This window comes from Bipolaris zeicola (assembly GCF_000523435.1).
Source record: "Bipolaris zeicola 26-R-13 unplaced genomic scaffold scaffold_141, whole genome shotgun sequence".
Classification (NCBI taxonomy): Eukaryota; Fungi; Ascomycota; class Dothideomycetes; order Pleosporales; family Pleosporaceae; genus Bipolaris; species Bipolaris zeicola.
This window is the reverse complement of record NW_006912190.1, coordinates 35,033-50,896: the sequence shown is the minus strand read 5'-3', so window position 1 is coordinate 50,896 and position 15,864 is coordinate 35,033. Positions and strand designations below refer to the sequence as shown.

The following is a 15,864-nucleotide window of genomic DNA, read 5'->3' as shown; positions in this document are numbered from 1 at the left end:
AGTATGTACAACGAAGCGCATGTACACTACATGTGTGTGTGTGGACGTGTGGACGTGTACATGGGAGCGTGTGCAGCCAATGTGTGGGCGTGGACGAGGGTGCAGGAAAGGGAGAGAGGGCAGGCGGTAGGCGGTTAGGCCAGGGGAAACGATAAAGGTAACCGGGACCAGGGCCACGGGTGATTCGTTCGCTTCACTGTGCACTAGCTGCTCTTGGCACTAGCATCCCGAGTCTAGCGGCTTCAGGTACGCGAAGGGCGTGCCGGCACTGCTGGTGCTACTGCTTCGGCCACTGCCAAGCTAAACTATGCCCGGCCGGACAACTGCTGGGCGCGTCGTTTATCCTGCGGCCTTGCTGGCTGGATAGATGGCTAGCTGGTGAAAAGGAAAGGAAAAAAAAAGAACAGTGCAGCGACACAAAAAAAGCACTGCGCGACCATGAGCGGAACATGCAGCGTCTGGAGACTTGAGCAGGCAGGGAGGGGGCGGGGGGCCTGCAAGGTACCGGCGAGCGCTGATTGGACGCGGCGCTTTCGGGCGCACAACACCATGGCCTGGCTGCGACTGTTGCTGTTGCTGCTACTCGTCCTGTCGCTCTAGGGGAGACGGGCCCTCGTCTTCCGACAGCCAAAGTCACGAGACGACTCGTGGGTGCGGCGGCGCCTCCCCTGCTGCCAGCCGCCACCACCACCATCATCACCACCACATCTGCCGCCAACCACAGTCGGTAATGCAGCACTGGGCCTACTTTACCACATACGAGCCACTCGAGCCCGTGGAGCCACGCCCGGTCCCAGCGCCCCGTTGCTCCCTGCACCCTGCACCCTGCTCCTCCTGCTGCTACTGCTGCTGCTCCCACTGTGCTGTTGCTCCAGCTTTCCCTGCCACCGCCCGGCCTCAAGCGCCCATGCACGGCACGGAAATGAGCCTAGTCAAAATCAATCCTGGTGCTCGCTCGACGCGCCCATCACTCCCCCAGAGCAAAAACTGTCCAATGCCCACGCCGACCCGCTTGTCGTGCCATCTTTTCGGTCGGGAGATCTGCTTTCTGCATTCCTTTCCCTCCACCACGCCGCACTTCGCTGCGCGCCTGTGCATCCGCTCCTTTGCCTTCGTCTGCTTCTCAGCCTCACACACTCCTTAACCCGTTTCTTAATCTATTGTTTATACTTGCTTCCCCCAGACTCGCACGCCCGCCTACCCGCCCGCCGCTGCCTGTCCTCCTATTCTCCACAAACACACACACACACACAGACACCCTCACGGCCACTATCCCACAGCCAGCGCCCAGCATCCAATTCGCCCCTCGCCACTTTCCACACTACATGCTGCCACCTGCTGCTTTCACTCTCACTTCCTCGCTCTTCGCTCCTGCCGCCAAGCAGCTATTGGTCAGCCTGCAAAACATCGCCTACACCCTAGTGTAGTCACTGTCAGCAGTAAGACATCACCCCTCCTCTCTGCCACCCTCTCACCACCTCACTAATCCTGGCCAGGACACCATGAACCGCTGGCTCAACAGGAAGAAGGATGGCGTCGAAGACGCGCCTGCCGGGAAGAAGGTCAAAAAGGGCAAAAAGGGTCAAGAGGAAGAGGTCAAGCCAGAGTTCGATCTCAATGCCGTGCTCCCAAAAGCAGACGACTTCCGCACCAGTCTAATCCTGCCCGGTCTATCCACTCGCTTCAGCATGCTGAGAGAGCAGGATGACCCTTCATCCCTCATTGGCAAAGCAAGCGACGATAGCGTTCTCCAACCTAAACGTCAGTCCCGCCTCCATGAGTTTGGTTTCGTTCCTGGTGGCCTCTCAGACATTGCTGAAGTATCCTCGCTCAAAGGTTCCCTCCATCGACCGGCTGCTGCTGACCGCACCGACTCCTTCGACGGTCCCAAAGAAGAAGATGGCTCCGGCAGTGTCATGAGCCGAGCGAGACCTGGCGAGGGCAATGTTCTCTTTGGTGGACGCCAGAAAATCTACGTCATTTCAAACACAAACTCAAAGGGCACTGGACGCGCTCTGTACGACGACGATGTCAACCTGTCAGCGTACCAACGCCTACGACAAGAAGAAAAGGAGCGCATACGGCAACAGGCAGAAGAGGAGGAAGAGAGTCAGCATTCGGAGCCCTCCAGCCCCACAGAACTCAGCCGGAAGAGGGAGACTACCTCCTCGACAAACTCTGGCCCATCCAACACGCGCATCTCCACCGCTGCAACTTCAATAGCTTCACAAGGCGCCAACTCGGTTTCCGCCTCCTCTCCCTCCTTGCCCCCTTCCTCGGCTCCTGTAAGCTCTCCAGATCTGAACCGGTCAACTACCAAGCGACGACTTTATGACCAAGGCCTGGATCAGCAAATCCAAGACCAGCAGTCCTTAGCCATGAACCGCCTCAATTCGATACAGCGAGCGCGCGCGCCCACACTGCGATCAAACCAGCCTCTCCCCATAGGTCAAGCACGTTCTGCAACAAATCTCCACGACCGCTTTGCCAGGGGTCCTGGATTCCGCTCCGAAAGCCCCGGTCCCACTGGCCACCCGGCCATGGTTCGAACCAACTCGTCTGGCACATCAAGCCCTGTTCTTTCGCGGCCACAGTCGCCACCACTGGTAAGCCCAGTGACCAGCGATTGCAGCGAGGCTCACTCACTCAATGCTGCGCTTCAACCAAACGATCGAGGCAAGGCCACTGCTCTGGGCGCCTTCAACAAGCCAAAGGAGGCTTTCAGCGAAGAGCAGTATGCCGAGCGTTTGCGACAGATGAACCAAGACAGACAAGCACGCGAGTCACCAGCATCAGGTCCTGCAAAGTCGATTTCTCGCAAACCCTCGTTGCGAGAGCGAGCTGAGCAGGAAAGAAGGAAGAGAGCGGAGAGTGACGCAAGAGAGAAGTCCAGACCCGAATCACCTACAGAGCAAAGCCCAGCTACAAATGCTTTTTCCAGGTTTCAGGCTGCTGCCAGCCAGATGAGGATTGCGGGTCAAGCGGCTGCAAACGTACAGCAAACCCAGAAGCCCCCACAGAAGCCCAAGGACGCATGTGCCAAAGCTACCTTCTTTACCTCGCCTGACTCGAGCGATGACGAGCAAGGGCAACAACACGAAGAGCCGGTTTCCAAGCCAGCGACAACTCGTCCTGCGGGGTCCGCCCGTCGGTTTGAAAACCTCCCAGTTGCAACTGGTCCTGCGCCGCCCATGTTTGAGCACCCTGCACTCCGCTCACGTGCTCCATCAAACGAGGATACTCAAGAATCAAATTCTATCGCTCGTTCTCCCTACCAAGGCGCCGAGTCTCCCGCACTAAACGTCCCAGATAATGACTCTCCCACCCTCGGCCCCCAAAACGGTGGACTTAGTGGTCTGATTCGTCAGCACCTGCGCACCAACAGCAATGTCTCCTCCACTTACGGTGAACCAGGTCCGCCTGTCATGAGCCCACCCATGGATTCAGCCTTCCACAAGAACGACTTTGGACTGCAACGCAGACAACTGGATTCCGAGTCTGAGTCCGTCACGCCTGTGCCATCAACGTACAGCCATTCCAACCCATGGGATCTCGATGACATCGATGGCCCTTATCGTGAAGACCGCGGGGCTGCCAAACCATCAAGTCCTATTGAGGGATCAACCAGGATCAGGCCTCTTATCATGAGCACATCTGAGCACCACACTGGTTCATCCACGTGGGATCTCACTCCTCGAAGGAATCACGAAAGGATTTCTAGCAACGAGACGGAAGCTGAGCACGAGGCGTTCCAACGAGATCTTGCCCAGAGACAACGTCTGATCCAAGAGAGTCTTCGTGCAAAGGCTGAGGGCCGGTCACTGAGCCCTGGGCCTGGTGCCGGACCATCGGGAGGATTGAAGAATGCTCTGAACATGCTTCGCGCAAAGTCAAACGGCGAAGCATTTGCCACAGTCGATGCTTCCAACAAGTCGGTGAGGAAGCTTGCCCTTGGTGCCTCTACGGTCAATCTCAGCAGCACTTCGCTTGTGAGCATGCAAAGTTCTGACGTACCGCCACTGCGAACCAAGCCTTCCCGTGTACTGCAACAGAGCGAGCAGGATGCTCAGCGTGAGCTCGAGCACAGACAACGCTCAGCAACTGATAGCAGCCGGACAGGTCGTCCTGTAGGTAGAACACAAGCAGCTTCGACCAGGAGCTCGACTAGAGAACGCTCAAGCTCTGGCACCTCATCAGGACGTTCCCGGAGCCGTGGAGGTCATTACCGCGATGACTTGGACCAGGCCATGACCGAAGGGTCCCGAGCTGCCTACCCTGCAAACACATTTCCTTCACTACCTGGATATGTAGCACACCCTACACCTCCTCTGCCTGCACCAAAGACTTCAATGGACTCTGAAGGTCGCTCACGTTCAAGGAGCAACAGCAAAGTTTCTGCCTCTAATTACTTTGAATCAAAGCACCTTAACCCCATCCAGACCAATCTGACACCAGGTCAGAATGCACGATTTGCCCCTCCGCACGGCAAATTGTCGCCTGGACTACCGATCTCACCTCGACCTTCACCTGGCGCTTACAGCAACCACAGTGGCCAGGGCTACTCGCACCCTACCTCTCCAATGCCTCCGTTTTCCAACAGCCACACGCCTCCTGTGTCTAACCCAACAACGCCTAACCCGGCCACGCCTAGTGCTCCCGCCTTCAATCCAAGCACTGTGCAACCTGTAAACAGACAAGGAATGTTGCGAAAGAAGTCTGTTGCCAAGGCAGACATATCGGACCCCGTCTTCATTTCCACGACGTCGGTGATTGACACGATTGATCTCCCCCCTGGTGCATCGCTCAAGAATGGCAGCGAATATGATGCGCCGCCTGTTCCACCCATCAACCCCATGAGGCGACGATTTGGATTTGGTCGTGAGGGTCAGGGCTCAGCAGCTTCTGATCCCGCTGTCCAGCCAGGTATCGAGGCCCCACGAGCGCCTTTTGCAGAGCCGGTTCGTACCGGTTCGGCTGATGGTCTGTACGAGCAGGCGCATCCACCGCCTAGGAATATGCTGAGGAAAGCAACGAGCGAAGGCCGAAGTCTGCGTGGAGTAGCACAGGGCCAAATGGGGCCGTCTCCTCCGGTGCCATCGAGTGGTTTCCAGGGGCGTAACAACTCACCTCCGCGTCCCATGAACGCACAACCCCGAGGCCAAGGTTCCGCTGAGGGCGCTATGTTCTAAACTGTGAGAGACCAGCAATTGCATGGTCGACTCGAGTTCTTCTCTTCTCATCCTTCTCTTCTTCGTTTCATTACGACCGCCATTTGTCTGCAGCGATTTTACATTTGCCCCGTGTGTAAGATAAAATTTTGTTCCCTCTTGTGTGTGTTATGTATTCAGGTTGGCACGTCTGTGACAGGGGCCTTAGGTTTGGGGGAGTTTTTTTTCGAATTTTCTTTTCTTTTCCTTCGACTTCCTTTGCTCTTTTTTCTTTTTTTTCATTACCCACTGTCTCAGCGATATACCTCTCGATTCTTCAAGTTTTTCGTTTGAAAGATCCATTTCATGATGAACGATAGGGTTCGGCTTAGAGTACGACCCGGCACCGGGCTGGACACGGTGCAAGTAGAGGTTCGCAATCGCATCACGCAAGTGTCGAGCACGCCTGGTCTGAGTTTAGACGGGAAGGCTGCTCGAATGGTCATTTTGAGTCGAAAGGAATTGCCAGCCGCCAAGAAGGTCGTCATGTTATGTAGGCTTCGTGGGAATTCGGTTTAGCATGTGCTGCCGGGTTGCGTGTGCCGGTGCTGCGACGGCTATAGCGGTCAATACAAAAGAAGCGCTATTCATTGTGTTTGACGAGACGTTTGTATTGCTTGGGCCATGTGAAGATTATGATAGTCGCACCGTCAACCCACCTGTTCATGGTGCTTCTCCACATGTGGGGCTCATCGTAACGCTGACTGTGGCTTTGAAATCCAGGCCGCAAAAGGGAGTCTTATTTGTTTCTTTTTTAAATACTAGGCATGTTTTTCTCGTGTAGTTTGCAGCGATGCAGTTGTGCTTTTGGAGAAGGGGGGTGGGCAGAGAAAGAAGCCGACTGCGGTAGTCGGCATGCACACTGTGGAAGGTGTCTAACTTGATTGCCCGACACAGTCATGCACTTATTGACGACTGCTATCACACCGCTCGACGACAGCAAAAGCAAATACGAATATAATCTACCGAGATGAGATGATGTGAGACGAGTGACAGGCTATATGTGCCATGGTCTCAACGCCCCATCTACCCGCAACGGTCGAGTCATGGGCCCTTGTTTCAGCTGCCGTTGCTTGGCTACTTGCATCTCACCTGGCCCGTGCCAAGGACTGGCAAGCGCGCCATCATTACCGAGAGGAAGCCCGGCAATAATGTCCACGACGAAGCTTCTGGATGCCGCCCGCCAAACGCCTGCACGGAATGGTTACGCGGCATTGCGACGAGGGACAGGGAAATGCACGCGTACATGCACAGTCATCAGGACCTGTTGGATGAAAAGAAAAAGGCCAGGGAAAACCGGCAAAAGCAATCAAGAGGAGCAGAAGGGGGAGAGAGGGGCACATTAATGTGGGGTTAGTCAGGAAACCAGTCGCGCCTGCATGCGCCCATCGCGTACCTGCATCCTACATAGTACTTACACCTACTACGACGACTACCATCAAAACAGCCCGACCAGCAACCACTCTTCATTACACTCTCGACACGACAAATTAACTGTATACAGCACTCTACAGCTCCGACTGTTCGACTGATGACTGAGTCGCAGCAGCAGTAAGCTTCTGCTGTAAGCTCTGGCCGTGCGGCCAATTTTTCGAGAAACACCGCCGTATGCCTTGCGCCACATCTGTCGCGCTGATTGGCCATGCACCATGGTCTCCGCATGCCACCACCCACCACCGTTGGGCCATATGTACGTCTTCCCAAAGTGTCCAAACCCCTCTCCAACATATATACGTCAGCAATCCAATGTCGCATAAACGCACATGCGCCCACGGCGGACTTGTCTGGTGCGTCCAAGTATGTATCGAGGAAGAGAAAAACAAAGCAATTCTGGAAAAAGTAAGCAGCGAGGGTTCTTCCCGCACCCGTCCTCCCAACGGTCTTGACTTGCTTTTTATTCAACCCCTCTGGGCCAAGCAACAACAGCAGGCTTCCGACGCATGGCTGATACACTTGCACTCCACTCATGTAGTAAGTTTTCTTTTTGGTTATTGGAAAATGACATTGTCTGTAGGCTGGGGCAAATAAAAACAATCAATACCAAGCAATCGCACTATCGTCAGCGGAGAGTCCAGCTCCACCCAAAGATGTCGCTAACCACTTGTGCCCGCCGAACCAAACCTTAATCGTGCCCTGAGCTTTTTGCCCCCTCAAGGTTCACCCAGGCAAGTGCTTATGCTTCCTGGGTCCGCAACAGGTAATTCGATGTAACTGAAGAACCCTTCTTTCCTCGGCGAGGCTTACAGCTACACCTCGTCCAGGCCATCATGAATACAACAACATCTCTGCAAACTGCAGTGGTATGCAAGTCACGTCTCATTTGTAAACTCGATGCATGAACCTTGGAGCAAATCTAGGCGCGTCCCCGAAAAAAAGGTCAGCTGTGCCTTAAAGTCAAACAGCCATTGCCCCTGGTGTCGATCACCTGTGGGTTAACTAGCATTTGATCCCACCGAGCCACTATTGCTGTGGATACGACTTGCTTGGTCGAATGCGATCGTGGAAGTGCCGGCCCTTTACCTAAACCTTACCTGCCCCCCTTCTATTCCCCGTCTCGGTCTAGTCTGCCGCCCACTATTTATCTTGATAAAGGACCCTCTCTGCCCTTCCTTAATTCCTTCAGTGGCTTTCGATTCCATCCTACGTTTTGCGCAAAATACCCATCTCCTACATTACAGTCAATCTTTAATAACAACGCCACCACCACCACCACCACCACCACCACCGCATCAACAACCACCCACCAAACACAGCAAACATGCGTTTCCAATCTACCGTTCTTGCCGTTGCGGCCACCTTCGCTTTCGCCAGCGCCCAGAACCTCGAGAATGTTCCTCAGTGCGCTGTATGTACCTCTGCTTTGTCCTCCCTGTCTTGTTCCAGCTCCACCTCTCGCGGCACCATTGGAATCGCGTCGAGCTAGTGCACGCTATAATCCTATCATGACACATGTCACTGACAATTCATCCCCTAGATTCCTTGCTTCGTCTCTTCTCTCCCCGCCTCTAAGTGCGGTACCACCGACATCAAGTGCCAGTGCACCACTGGCCGTCAACCCCTCCAGGAGGCCCTCATGGCCTGTGTTCCCACCAAGTGCAACGAAACCGAGGCTCTGAGTAAGTGTTTCTCCCTATCCACCACCTTATTAAACCGTTCCTTCCAACAAAAAAATGTCAATCCCCACGTTACTAACAACATACTACAGAGATCATCCCTGCCGTCGCTGGGCTCTGCGCCTCCGCCGGTATCACTCTCACCGACATCCCCACTGCCGCTCCCGCTGCTACCGGCAGCCCTGCCGCCTCTCCTTCTGGCACCCAGCAGCAGTCCGGTGCTCCTGCTGGCAGCCCTGCCAGCCCTACCCCCTCTGCCTCCAAGCCCACTGCCTCTGGTACCTCGGGCTCCCCTGCCCAGTCTACCGGCGCTGCTTCTGGCAACTACGCTGCCATTGGCTCTGTTGCCCTTGGTCTCGCCGCTGCTGCTTTCGCCTTGTAAGCACCTGTTTATCCCTCACGTTTGGTGTTGTGTGTGTGTGTGTGTAAACCCTCTTGTGTGTCTTTTTATCTTGCCAAAAAGGGGGGATATCTTTCATGGTTCGACGGTATTTTGGGCACGCAAAACATCGATGGATATACCTTTCACTTCTTTTTGCGCTTTCATGGTTAGCCCATTCAGGAGATCGAGAGGACGGAGTCTTGTTCAACCCCCTTGATACGAAAGCAAATATATTTTCAGATAGGAAATTTCTGACAACCACTTAATTTTTATGATTTGAGACTCTTTAATGATTCTTATGTGGTTTCTATTCAATTGCTTGTGGGGATATGAAGTGCTTCGACGTTATGTAGTGATGGCCATGACAACGCCCTGTTTGTCTAATATACAGGGAACTCCGCTTTCATGCAGCAGTAGCAGCAGCATCATCAAGAGCAGCAACCCATTTCTCAGACCAAGCCGTAAACTCATCGTCCTGCCCACTCCAACTCGTGCGCACAAGCTCAATTGCCGTCTTGGCTTCTGCACAGCACCGATCCAGCATCTCCTGCGCCTCGTCGGCGTCGAGATCGTAAAAAGCAGCAGCGATATCATCGACTGTTTCTGGAATACTTTTCAGCACGCCCATGAGTTCGCTGAGTTTGAGGCTGGGACTTTTTGTCGCTTGTTCTTCTCCACTTTGCTCTTCTTGTACTTCCCCTTTTTCTGTTAATGCTTTCCTCTTGGTGTTGTTCGTCGCAGGTGTATTGCTGGGCTCGAGAATGGACGATGCAGGATATGTCTTTAGTCTCCTCTTGACAAGCGCCTGGTATAATATGCCCATCATCTTGAGCTTCTTGAGGCTCTTATCCAGGAGAGCCTTGAGCTCCTTGTCGTCTTTGCCTAGTTTATTTTCCGTTGCGAAAACATCATCTTGGTCGCTGTGCTCTGCCTCATCGTCGTCGTCATCATCATCGTCGTCCGCAACATCTTCCCCCCACTCCTTTAACTCCTCGATTGCGTCGAGCAGCACAGCCCGCAACTCCTGTGCCTTCTTGACCACGAGCCCCACCACGCCGTCTTTGCACAGTTTCTCCACTCCATCACACGCATCCCACACCATGCCTGTGGCAGAAAGCACTTGTTGTTTCTCGGCTTCCGTCACGCTTCCTCCTTGCTTCGTCCCTTGCTTCTGCGCAATGCTAAGCACAATACTCAATACCTCGCTCCAACTCGCCAGTAAGCCTTTGACCTGCGCCCGCATCTCCGCACGCATGATTTCGCCCACGTCGCCCCGTTGTCCCACTCCAGGCACATAACTCGCCGCGGCCACCACCCCGGTTAGCGGCCCTTCGCTCACATTGCCAATCTTGGTGACTAGGGCAGACGCCGTCAGAGGCGGGTTGATTAGCAGCAGCGAGAGGGTCGTCGTGTGCGATTTGAGCAGCGTGCTGCTGGTGCGAAGCAGTTCGAGCGGATTCGGTATTTCCGTCGACGGATCGGGCGCGGACGCGGATGCGATGGCAGTGACGGTGTTGGTTTTGCTGGGGGTAAGCGACGATTGGTAGTGTGTGAGAAGCGTTTGGGTGTTCTTGGTGACTTCAATGAGTGTAGAGAGATCCTTCGCTTTCGACATGATGCGCGGTTTGTTTGTTCTTTTTTTCTTTTCTTCTCTCTCAGAGTTGATAATAAGTAAGTCGAAGCGACTGGGTGCAAGAAAAAATAGGGCAAACAGTTTAACACGCGTGGCGTCCTGGAATGTACTACTCACTGTGTAGTGACTGTGGGAAAAAAAGTTGGTGGGGGGTTGCGGAATGGAGGGACAAAAATGCTTATCGATAACACCTGGTGCAGTGGAGCATGCTACGCCGGCTCTTATATATCGGTGCTAATTTCATGTTGTTGATAATACGCTTCGATGGGCTATATCTAGTTGTTAAGGTTTTCCGGTTTTACAGGTTGCATAAAATGGTTCCTAGCGATCTGGTCATGTAATTCTGGTTACATACTCCAGGTTCTCATAAAGATGATCTAACGCATCCTTTCCTATTTCATTTTCTTAAGTAATTAACTAGACAATGACCGTGTTACCATTCAGCTCAATGCCCCCGATTCGTTTGTCTTATCATAATCACAGTACTCCCGCTTCTCAAAAATCTTCCCTTCCTCTAGTCTAAAAAAACAAAGCCATCTCATTTCGATACTTCCGCGTCCCTGGCCCATCGCCCTTGAAGTAACCATCAATTACCACACGATCCCTTTTACTAACTAAAATCTTTGTGCCGAAACCCCCACTGATCAAGCTGTCTACTACACGAGAGAGTTGTTCGATTCGTTCATAGGCTACGCGGTCGCCAGTGAATAGATTTACTAAAGAGTCACCACTGATCCACCAGTTACCGTTCGGATTCCAGAAATCTTTAAATTTGTGGATTTAATCGGCCATCAAGGTGATGTAGATACTCCTCAATTATCTTTTCATTATCAGAGGTGGTTGAAGCCATATCGTAGTAATTGTGGTAGGCAATGTTGTTTCCAATCTCTAGTAAATGAGCAACGGAGAAGTTAGGCGCGTACAGTACAATCGCAATGTACAAGGTGTTATCAATCCCTATATAACGTCTTCCCTGATTATTCTTCCTGAGGCGTCCGCAAAGTTTTGACACTCGGAAACTACTATTTTAGTAGTGCTGGCATTTCGAAAGAAAGGTAGCCCGTTTTCATAGGCTAGCCCGCTTGGTCTGGGAATTCTGGTTGTCGTCAATCGACCGAGAGACCGATATTCATTTGGAAGAGTACAATGCTCACAGGTTCGAAAGACTCCACAAAATCTCTCAATAAGTCAGAGTGCATCAACCCTTAAATGTAAAGCAATCACACTCACAGACTGCAGAGCTGCAGAGACCACAAATTGAGTAAAAATTGCTTTTAACATTGTAGTCATGTCTTGATATCTAATCTTCTACCATCCGAGCAACGCGAGTCAACCGCAATACACCCAGAATACGCCATCATCCTAGTTTCACTTCCTCCTTTCACAACTCGTTGTGTTCTGGAACAACCTTCTTAACCTCAACACTACACACCGCCGGCGTACCCACTTCCATCCTGTACACACATTTCTCCTCTTCAACAATCTTCCAGATCTCATCCTTCTCCGCGCAAGCCAAGATGACAAGTGTGCTCCTGTTGGGGCCGTTCCAGCAATGCTGGCCATTTTCGTACTTGAGAGCGATGCGCTCGCCACTGCCCAACCCTTTGCCATCCGCAGGTAGCTCCTCATCAACAGTCATGGACTCGATACGAACAAAATTGCCCATGCCTGTGTGGCCACCGCCTTTCTTGGGTTTCTGCGTCGTCCTGGAGAGGAAGCAGTGTTCGTATGTGTATTCACCAGAGTCGGTAGATATACAGACGTCTTTCAATGCGCGGAAGATGGCGTCTGGGCCATAATCCTTGGTAAGATCTTCTTCGTGTCTGGTTAATTCAGACTTGTCATTCTCAAGCTCCCTCTTTGCTGATTCAAGCTGCGACTTTGCATCGCTGACTGCTTTGGATTCAGGAGCATCGGCAGATGTGGGGTCGGCAAGGATTCCATTCTCGATGAGCATGATGCGCAGGTCGCGGAGCTTGCTGTCGACCCAGCTACGGATGGATTCGGGTAGATATTCTTCGAATTGGTAAACTGGATACTTGTTAGCCTATGAACTTGAGTATTATGGTTTGAATAGTACTCACGGAGCTCCATGTCAGACTCGTCTACTTTCTCAAAGTCGTCCCAAATGATAGCATTCTCAGAGTCTGGCTTGAGAATGTCATCTAGGTCTCGGTCTAGAGCATCGTTGGGTCCTGGGCGATCTTGTGCAGCATAGTTCTCCCACGCCTGGACCGCACGCTTCACACCCTCATCGTTGAAGTTGGGATTGTACTCCTCCTTGAAGCGGGTCAGCATACCCTCAAGATCGGCAACCCTTGCTCGTGCAGAGTCCCTCTCATTGCGTAGGCGGTTGATGTTATCAGTAAGCTCTTGGATGCGCTGCTTTGCCAGACCCGCCAGTACAGTGACCTTGCCGGTCTTGCCAGCGCCCTTGACCACCTTGCCACGCTCCGCTCTCTCAATCTCAGCCAGACTCTTCGTCAGCCCATCAACCTTTAGCGTTGCACCTTCAATTTGAGCCTTGAGAGTCTGGATGCGGTCCTCGACCTCCTTGCGCAGGCGTCCCGCCTCGGCCACCAGCTCCTTCCGCCGCTGTTTGGCAGCAGCGAGGCTCATCTGTCTCGCCTCGTCCGCCTTCCTCCATTCCTTGCCAATGGCCGCACAGCGGTCTTCGCACTTGATGCCACCGACGTGTTCGTACTCATCGCTCCCGTCGCAGCAAAACTCATAATCGCAGGCACCGTCGTTGACGCTCGTAAAAGGAATGTAGCTGGGCTGGTGGCCCTTATTCTTGCAGTAGAAGCCTGGAAGGGCAGGCGTCGTGTTGACATCTTTGCCCTCGACGCTCAGCGGCTGAGGTGGGGAGAGGGGTGAGAAATAGGAGCAGGCCGCGGTGCCAGGTTCATCAGAGCCATCGGGGCAGTCGCAGTAGTCGTCGTTCAGACGGGCAATGGGGAGCTTGATGGCAGGATTCGAGATACAAGTAAATGTCTCGGTGTCCTTGTAGTACTTTGCAACTAGACATTGGCCGTCAGCATGCAGAGCTCCGTCCATTGCAGCTGTCTATGAGCTTCCTTAGGTGCAACATACACTCCGGACCCACACCCCGCGGCCGGGCGGGGTCTGATGCCGCATCTACAGTGCTGACGAGGAGGGGAAGTATCAGGGCAAGGGACGACACGTGCTTTCTCCCCATGTTTTCAACTTGGTGGGAGGAATTGGAGTTTGAAACTTCAACTTGGTTGAGATGCCACATCAACATAAGGTCCAGGGTCCAGCTTCAGGGCCAATCACATTCCGTCTGTGCGCTGGCCCTCCGCTAGCCTCCTATGTGTATAGTACATATTTACATACATACTACATGCATACTACATATTACATACTTCTTCCTCACAAACCCTGTGCCTAATACCACCACACGTCTACAATGGATTTGCCCCCTTGGGCAGCTTGACTTTAAAAACAAGAGCCTGAGTGTCAATGCTATACCCACTTGCATCCGCGTACTGATTCTGGCCAAAATTGATATAACCTGTACAGTGTTAGTTGAATGTCACCAAATCCCAGCAGCCAGACTTACCATTCTGTGTGATAAAGTCGTTATCTCCAAAAGACACGAGGTAGTACTGCTTTCCTTCATCCTCGCTCGTCCTATCACTCCTGCCAATCTCGTCTTTCTTGTCGACTGGTAACAAGGCGAAGCTCTCCCACTTTTCGTTGAGCAACTTTGAATCTTGCTCGCCACCGTTGTGCAGACCAAACTTCCTCAGCTCGTCATTGTTGTTGTAGGAAAGCCATGGGCAGTAAGTAACAGGTACAATATTGCTCTTCAGCTCACCATCCTTGCTGGCAACTTGTCCACCGAGTGCATCGGCAGCTGTCCCCAAAACGTTGGTAGCATTTGAGATATCAATCACATCGGCATTTCGATAGAGAGATTCTGTACTCTCAGCACCTTGGCCAGCGTTCGAGTCGCGTGCGAGAACAAGGAATTGTGTTTCCGAAATGTAGTGCATTTCTGACTGACTAGCAACACGTCCTGTAGAGACGAGTGGTAGCTGAACGATGTATTCAGCTTCCAAAGTTGTCTTTTTGTCCTTGATGCGGTACTTGAGGAGACGTGTGTTGCGACGCTTCTTTGCAGCGCTGCCACCGTCTTGAATGGTAGCACTTTGAAGCATCGTGTACAGATACTTGCCGTCTGGGCTGGCAGTGAGTGCCTCCAAACCTTGATTGTTGCCTCGACCGCTTGTAGGGTCCCCAGGTACAATCTGGAGGTCAGGGTCGTAGATAGGTGGGGAGTCAGCGCTGAAGCTGTCGGTGCCGTTGCGCTGGGGAACAAGAGCAGCTGGAGGACGAACCGCCTTGATCATTTTGCCTTGAATGTCGAATTGATATAGATAGGCAGCATACTCATCACTGATCCAGAATGTTCCGTCGTCCCCAAGTACTAAACCTTCGGTATCGAGAGAGATGCGGGCACCGCCAGGACCAGCTTGACCAAAGCCGTTACCGGTATCTGCGTTCGTCAGTAAACACTCCCAAGAACTCGTGTTCACAACTTACATTTTGCCAAGGGAAGAGCAGGGAATCCTGGATATGTGATGGTATCGGTAGGGTCGAGACCAGTCAGTGGTGTACCGTCAGGACCAGCAAGAAGCAGAGTGTCCAAATAGGAGATCTGTAGGTTTGAGCTTGCTGGCTTTGCCACTGTAGCTTCGACTGGTGTAAACTTGACGCTGAACTTGTGGAGCCGAGTTTGAGTGTTCTGTGTTCCTTGGGTATTCCAGCCACGATCAGGCAAGCCCCAAACCACGCCCTCATAGATCCCATTCTTGTATTTCCATGACTTCTTCTCGAAAGCTATGGCGCTTCCAATGCCACCGATTGTGTCACCAAATTTGTCTCGAGCATCACTCTTTATTGATCCAAAGCCTGCGAGCTTTTCATACGTGTAAAGCTTGCCATTGCACGTAGTGATGTTGGGAGCAGTTTGGCTTGTGGAACTTTGGTCGTGAGGAATGACTGAGCCGGCGATAGCCCGGCCTACTGGGAAGGCCAGGAGACTGAGGGAAGTGGTGAAAAGCATTTCGATGGCTAGCCTACTGTCGCGTGCCTGAACAGAGGGGCTCGAGGGGCTATCATATGGCTATATTAATAGCTGCAAGATGAGATGGAGCGCAGGATGAACGTGAACGGCCAGTCGGGTAAAGGATCACACCCTAGCTACATATTCCCCATCCTCACCACACGTGCGCTGTTTGTTTGGCCGTGGATTGCGAGGCAATAGTTCTCCTGCCGGAATGGCTACATAGCGGCTCAGGTTAGCCATGGGGGCGGGCGCATAGCGTTAAGATTGCGGGACGCGGGGACGAATGCTTTTGCTGGAATGCAATTGAGGAACATTCAGGCATGCACACTAGCGAGGGAAGCCCCTTGTGGCTGCGTTGAAAGTGACGTGCAGACGTGGAGGATGGAAGCACACGTTGTCCACAGAGGGGCTGTGAATGGCTGACGGAGAGTTTG

At 52.8% G+C, this 15,864-nt stretch overlaps 6 protein-coding genes across 6 annotated transcripts; 2 read left to right on the top strand and 4 right to left on the bottom strand.

The window, feature by feature from the left end:
• Positions 1–1,502: 1,502 nt before the first annotated feature.
• Positions 1,503–5,189, top strand: COCCADRAFT_102366 (uncharacterized protein; the record flags this gene model as incomplete). The annotated part of the gene is made up of 1 exon (XM_007716479.1): positions 1,503–5,189. The coding sequence occupies one exon, from the start codon at positions 1,503–1,505 to the stop codon at positions 5,187–5,189; it is 3,687 nt and encodes a 1,228-aa protein (XP_007714669.1).
• Positions 5,190–6,715: 1,526 nt separating this feature from the next.
• COCCADRAFT_28173 (uncharacterized protein) lies at positions 6,716–7,175 on the bottom strand (the record flags this gene model as incomplete). Its single annotated transcript, XM_007716464.1, has 2 exons — positions 6,716–6,903; positions 6,971–7,175. The coding sequence occupies 2 exons, from the start codon at positions 7,173–7,175 to the stop codon at positions 6,716–6,718; spliced, it is 393 nt and encodes a 130-aa protein (XP_007714654.1).
• Positions 7,176–7,965: 790 nt separating this feature from the next.
• Positions 7,966–8,702, top strand: COCCADRAFT_38825 (uncharacterized protein; the record flags this gene model as incomplete). Its single annotated transcript, XM_007716478.1, has 3 exons — positions 7,966–8,052; positions 8,182–8,323; positions 8,413–8,702. The coding sequence occupies 3 exons, from the start codon at positions 7,966–7,968 to the stop codon at positions 8,700–8,702; spliced, it is 519 nt and encodes a 172-aa protein (XP_007714668.1).
• Positions 8,703–9,123: 421 nt separating this feature from the next.
• COCCADRAFT_57777 (uncharacterized protein) lies at positions 9,124–10,317 on the bottom strand (the record flags this gene model as incomplete). The annotated part of the gene is made up of 2 exons (XM_007716477.1): positions 9,124–9,421; positions 9,470–10,317. Coding segments are annotated over 2 exons (1,146 nt in total), but the record flags the coding sequence as incomplete, so codon positions are not given.
• A 1,399-nt stretch (positions 10,318–11,716) lies between these two features.
• COCCADRAFT_38823 (uncharacterized protein) lies at positions 11,717–13,534 on the bottom strand (the record flags this gene model as incomplete). Its single annotated transcript, XM_007716476.1, has 3 exons — positions 11,717–12,366; positions 12,420–13,355; positions 13,429–13,534. 3 exons carry the CDS (start codon positions 13,532–13,534, stop codon positions 11,717–11,719), a joined length of 1,692 nt encoding a protein of 563 aa, XP_007714666.1.
• A 226-nt stretch (positions 13,535–13,760) lies between these two features.
• COCCADRAFT_38822 (uncharacterized protein) lies at positions 13,761–15,427 on the bottom strand (the record flags this gene model as incomplete). The annotated part of the gene is made up of 3 exons (XM_007716475.1): positions 13,761–13,870; positions 13,919–14,857; positions 14,905–15,427. 3 exons carry the CDS (start codon positions 15,425–15,427, stop codon positions 13,761–13,763), a joined length of 1,572 nt encoding a protein of 523 aa, XP_007714665.1.
• Positions 15,428–15,864: the final 437 nt, after the last annotated feature.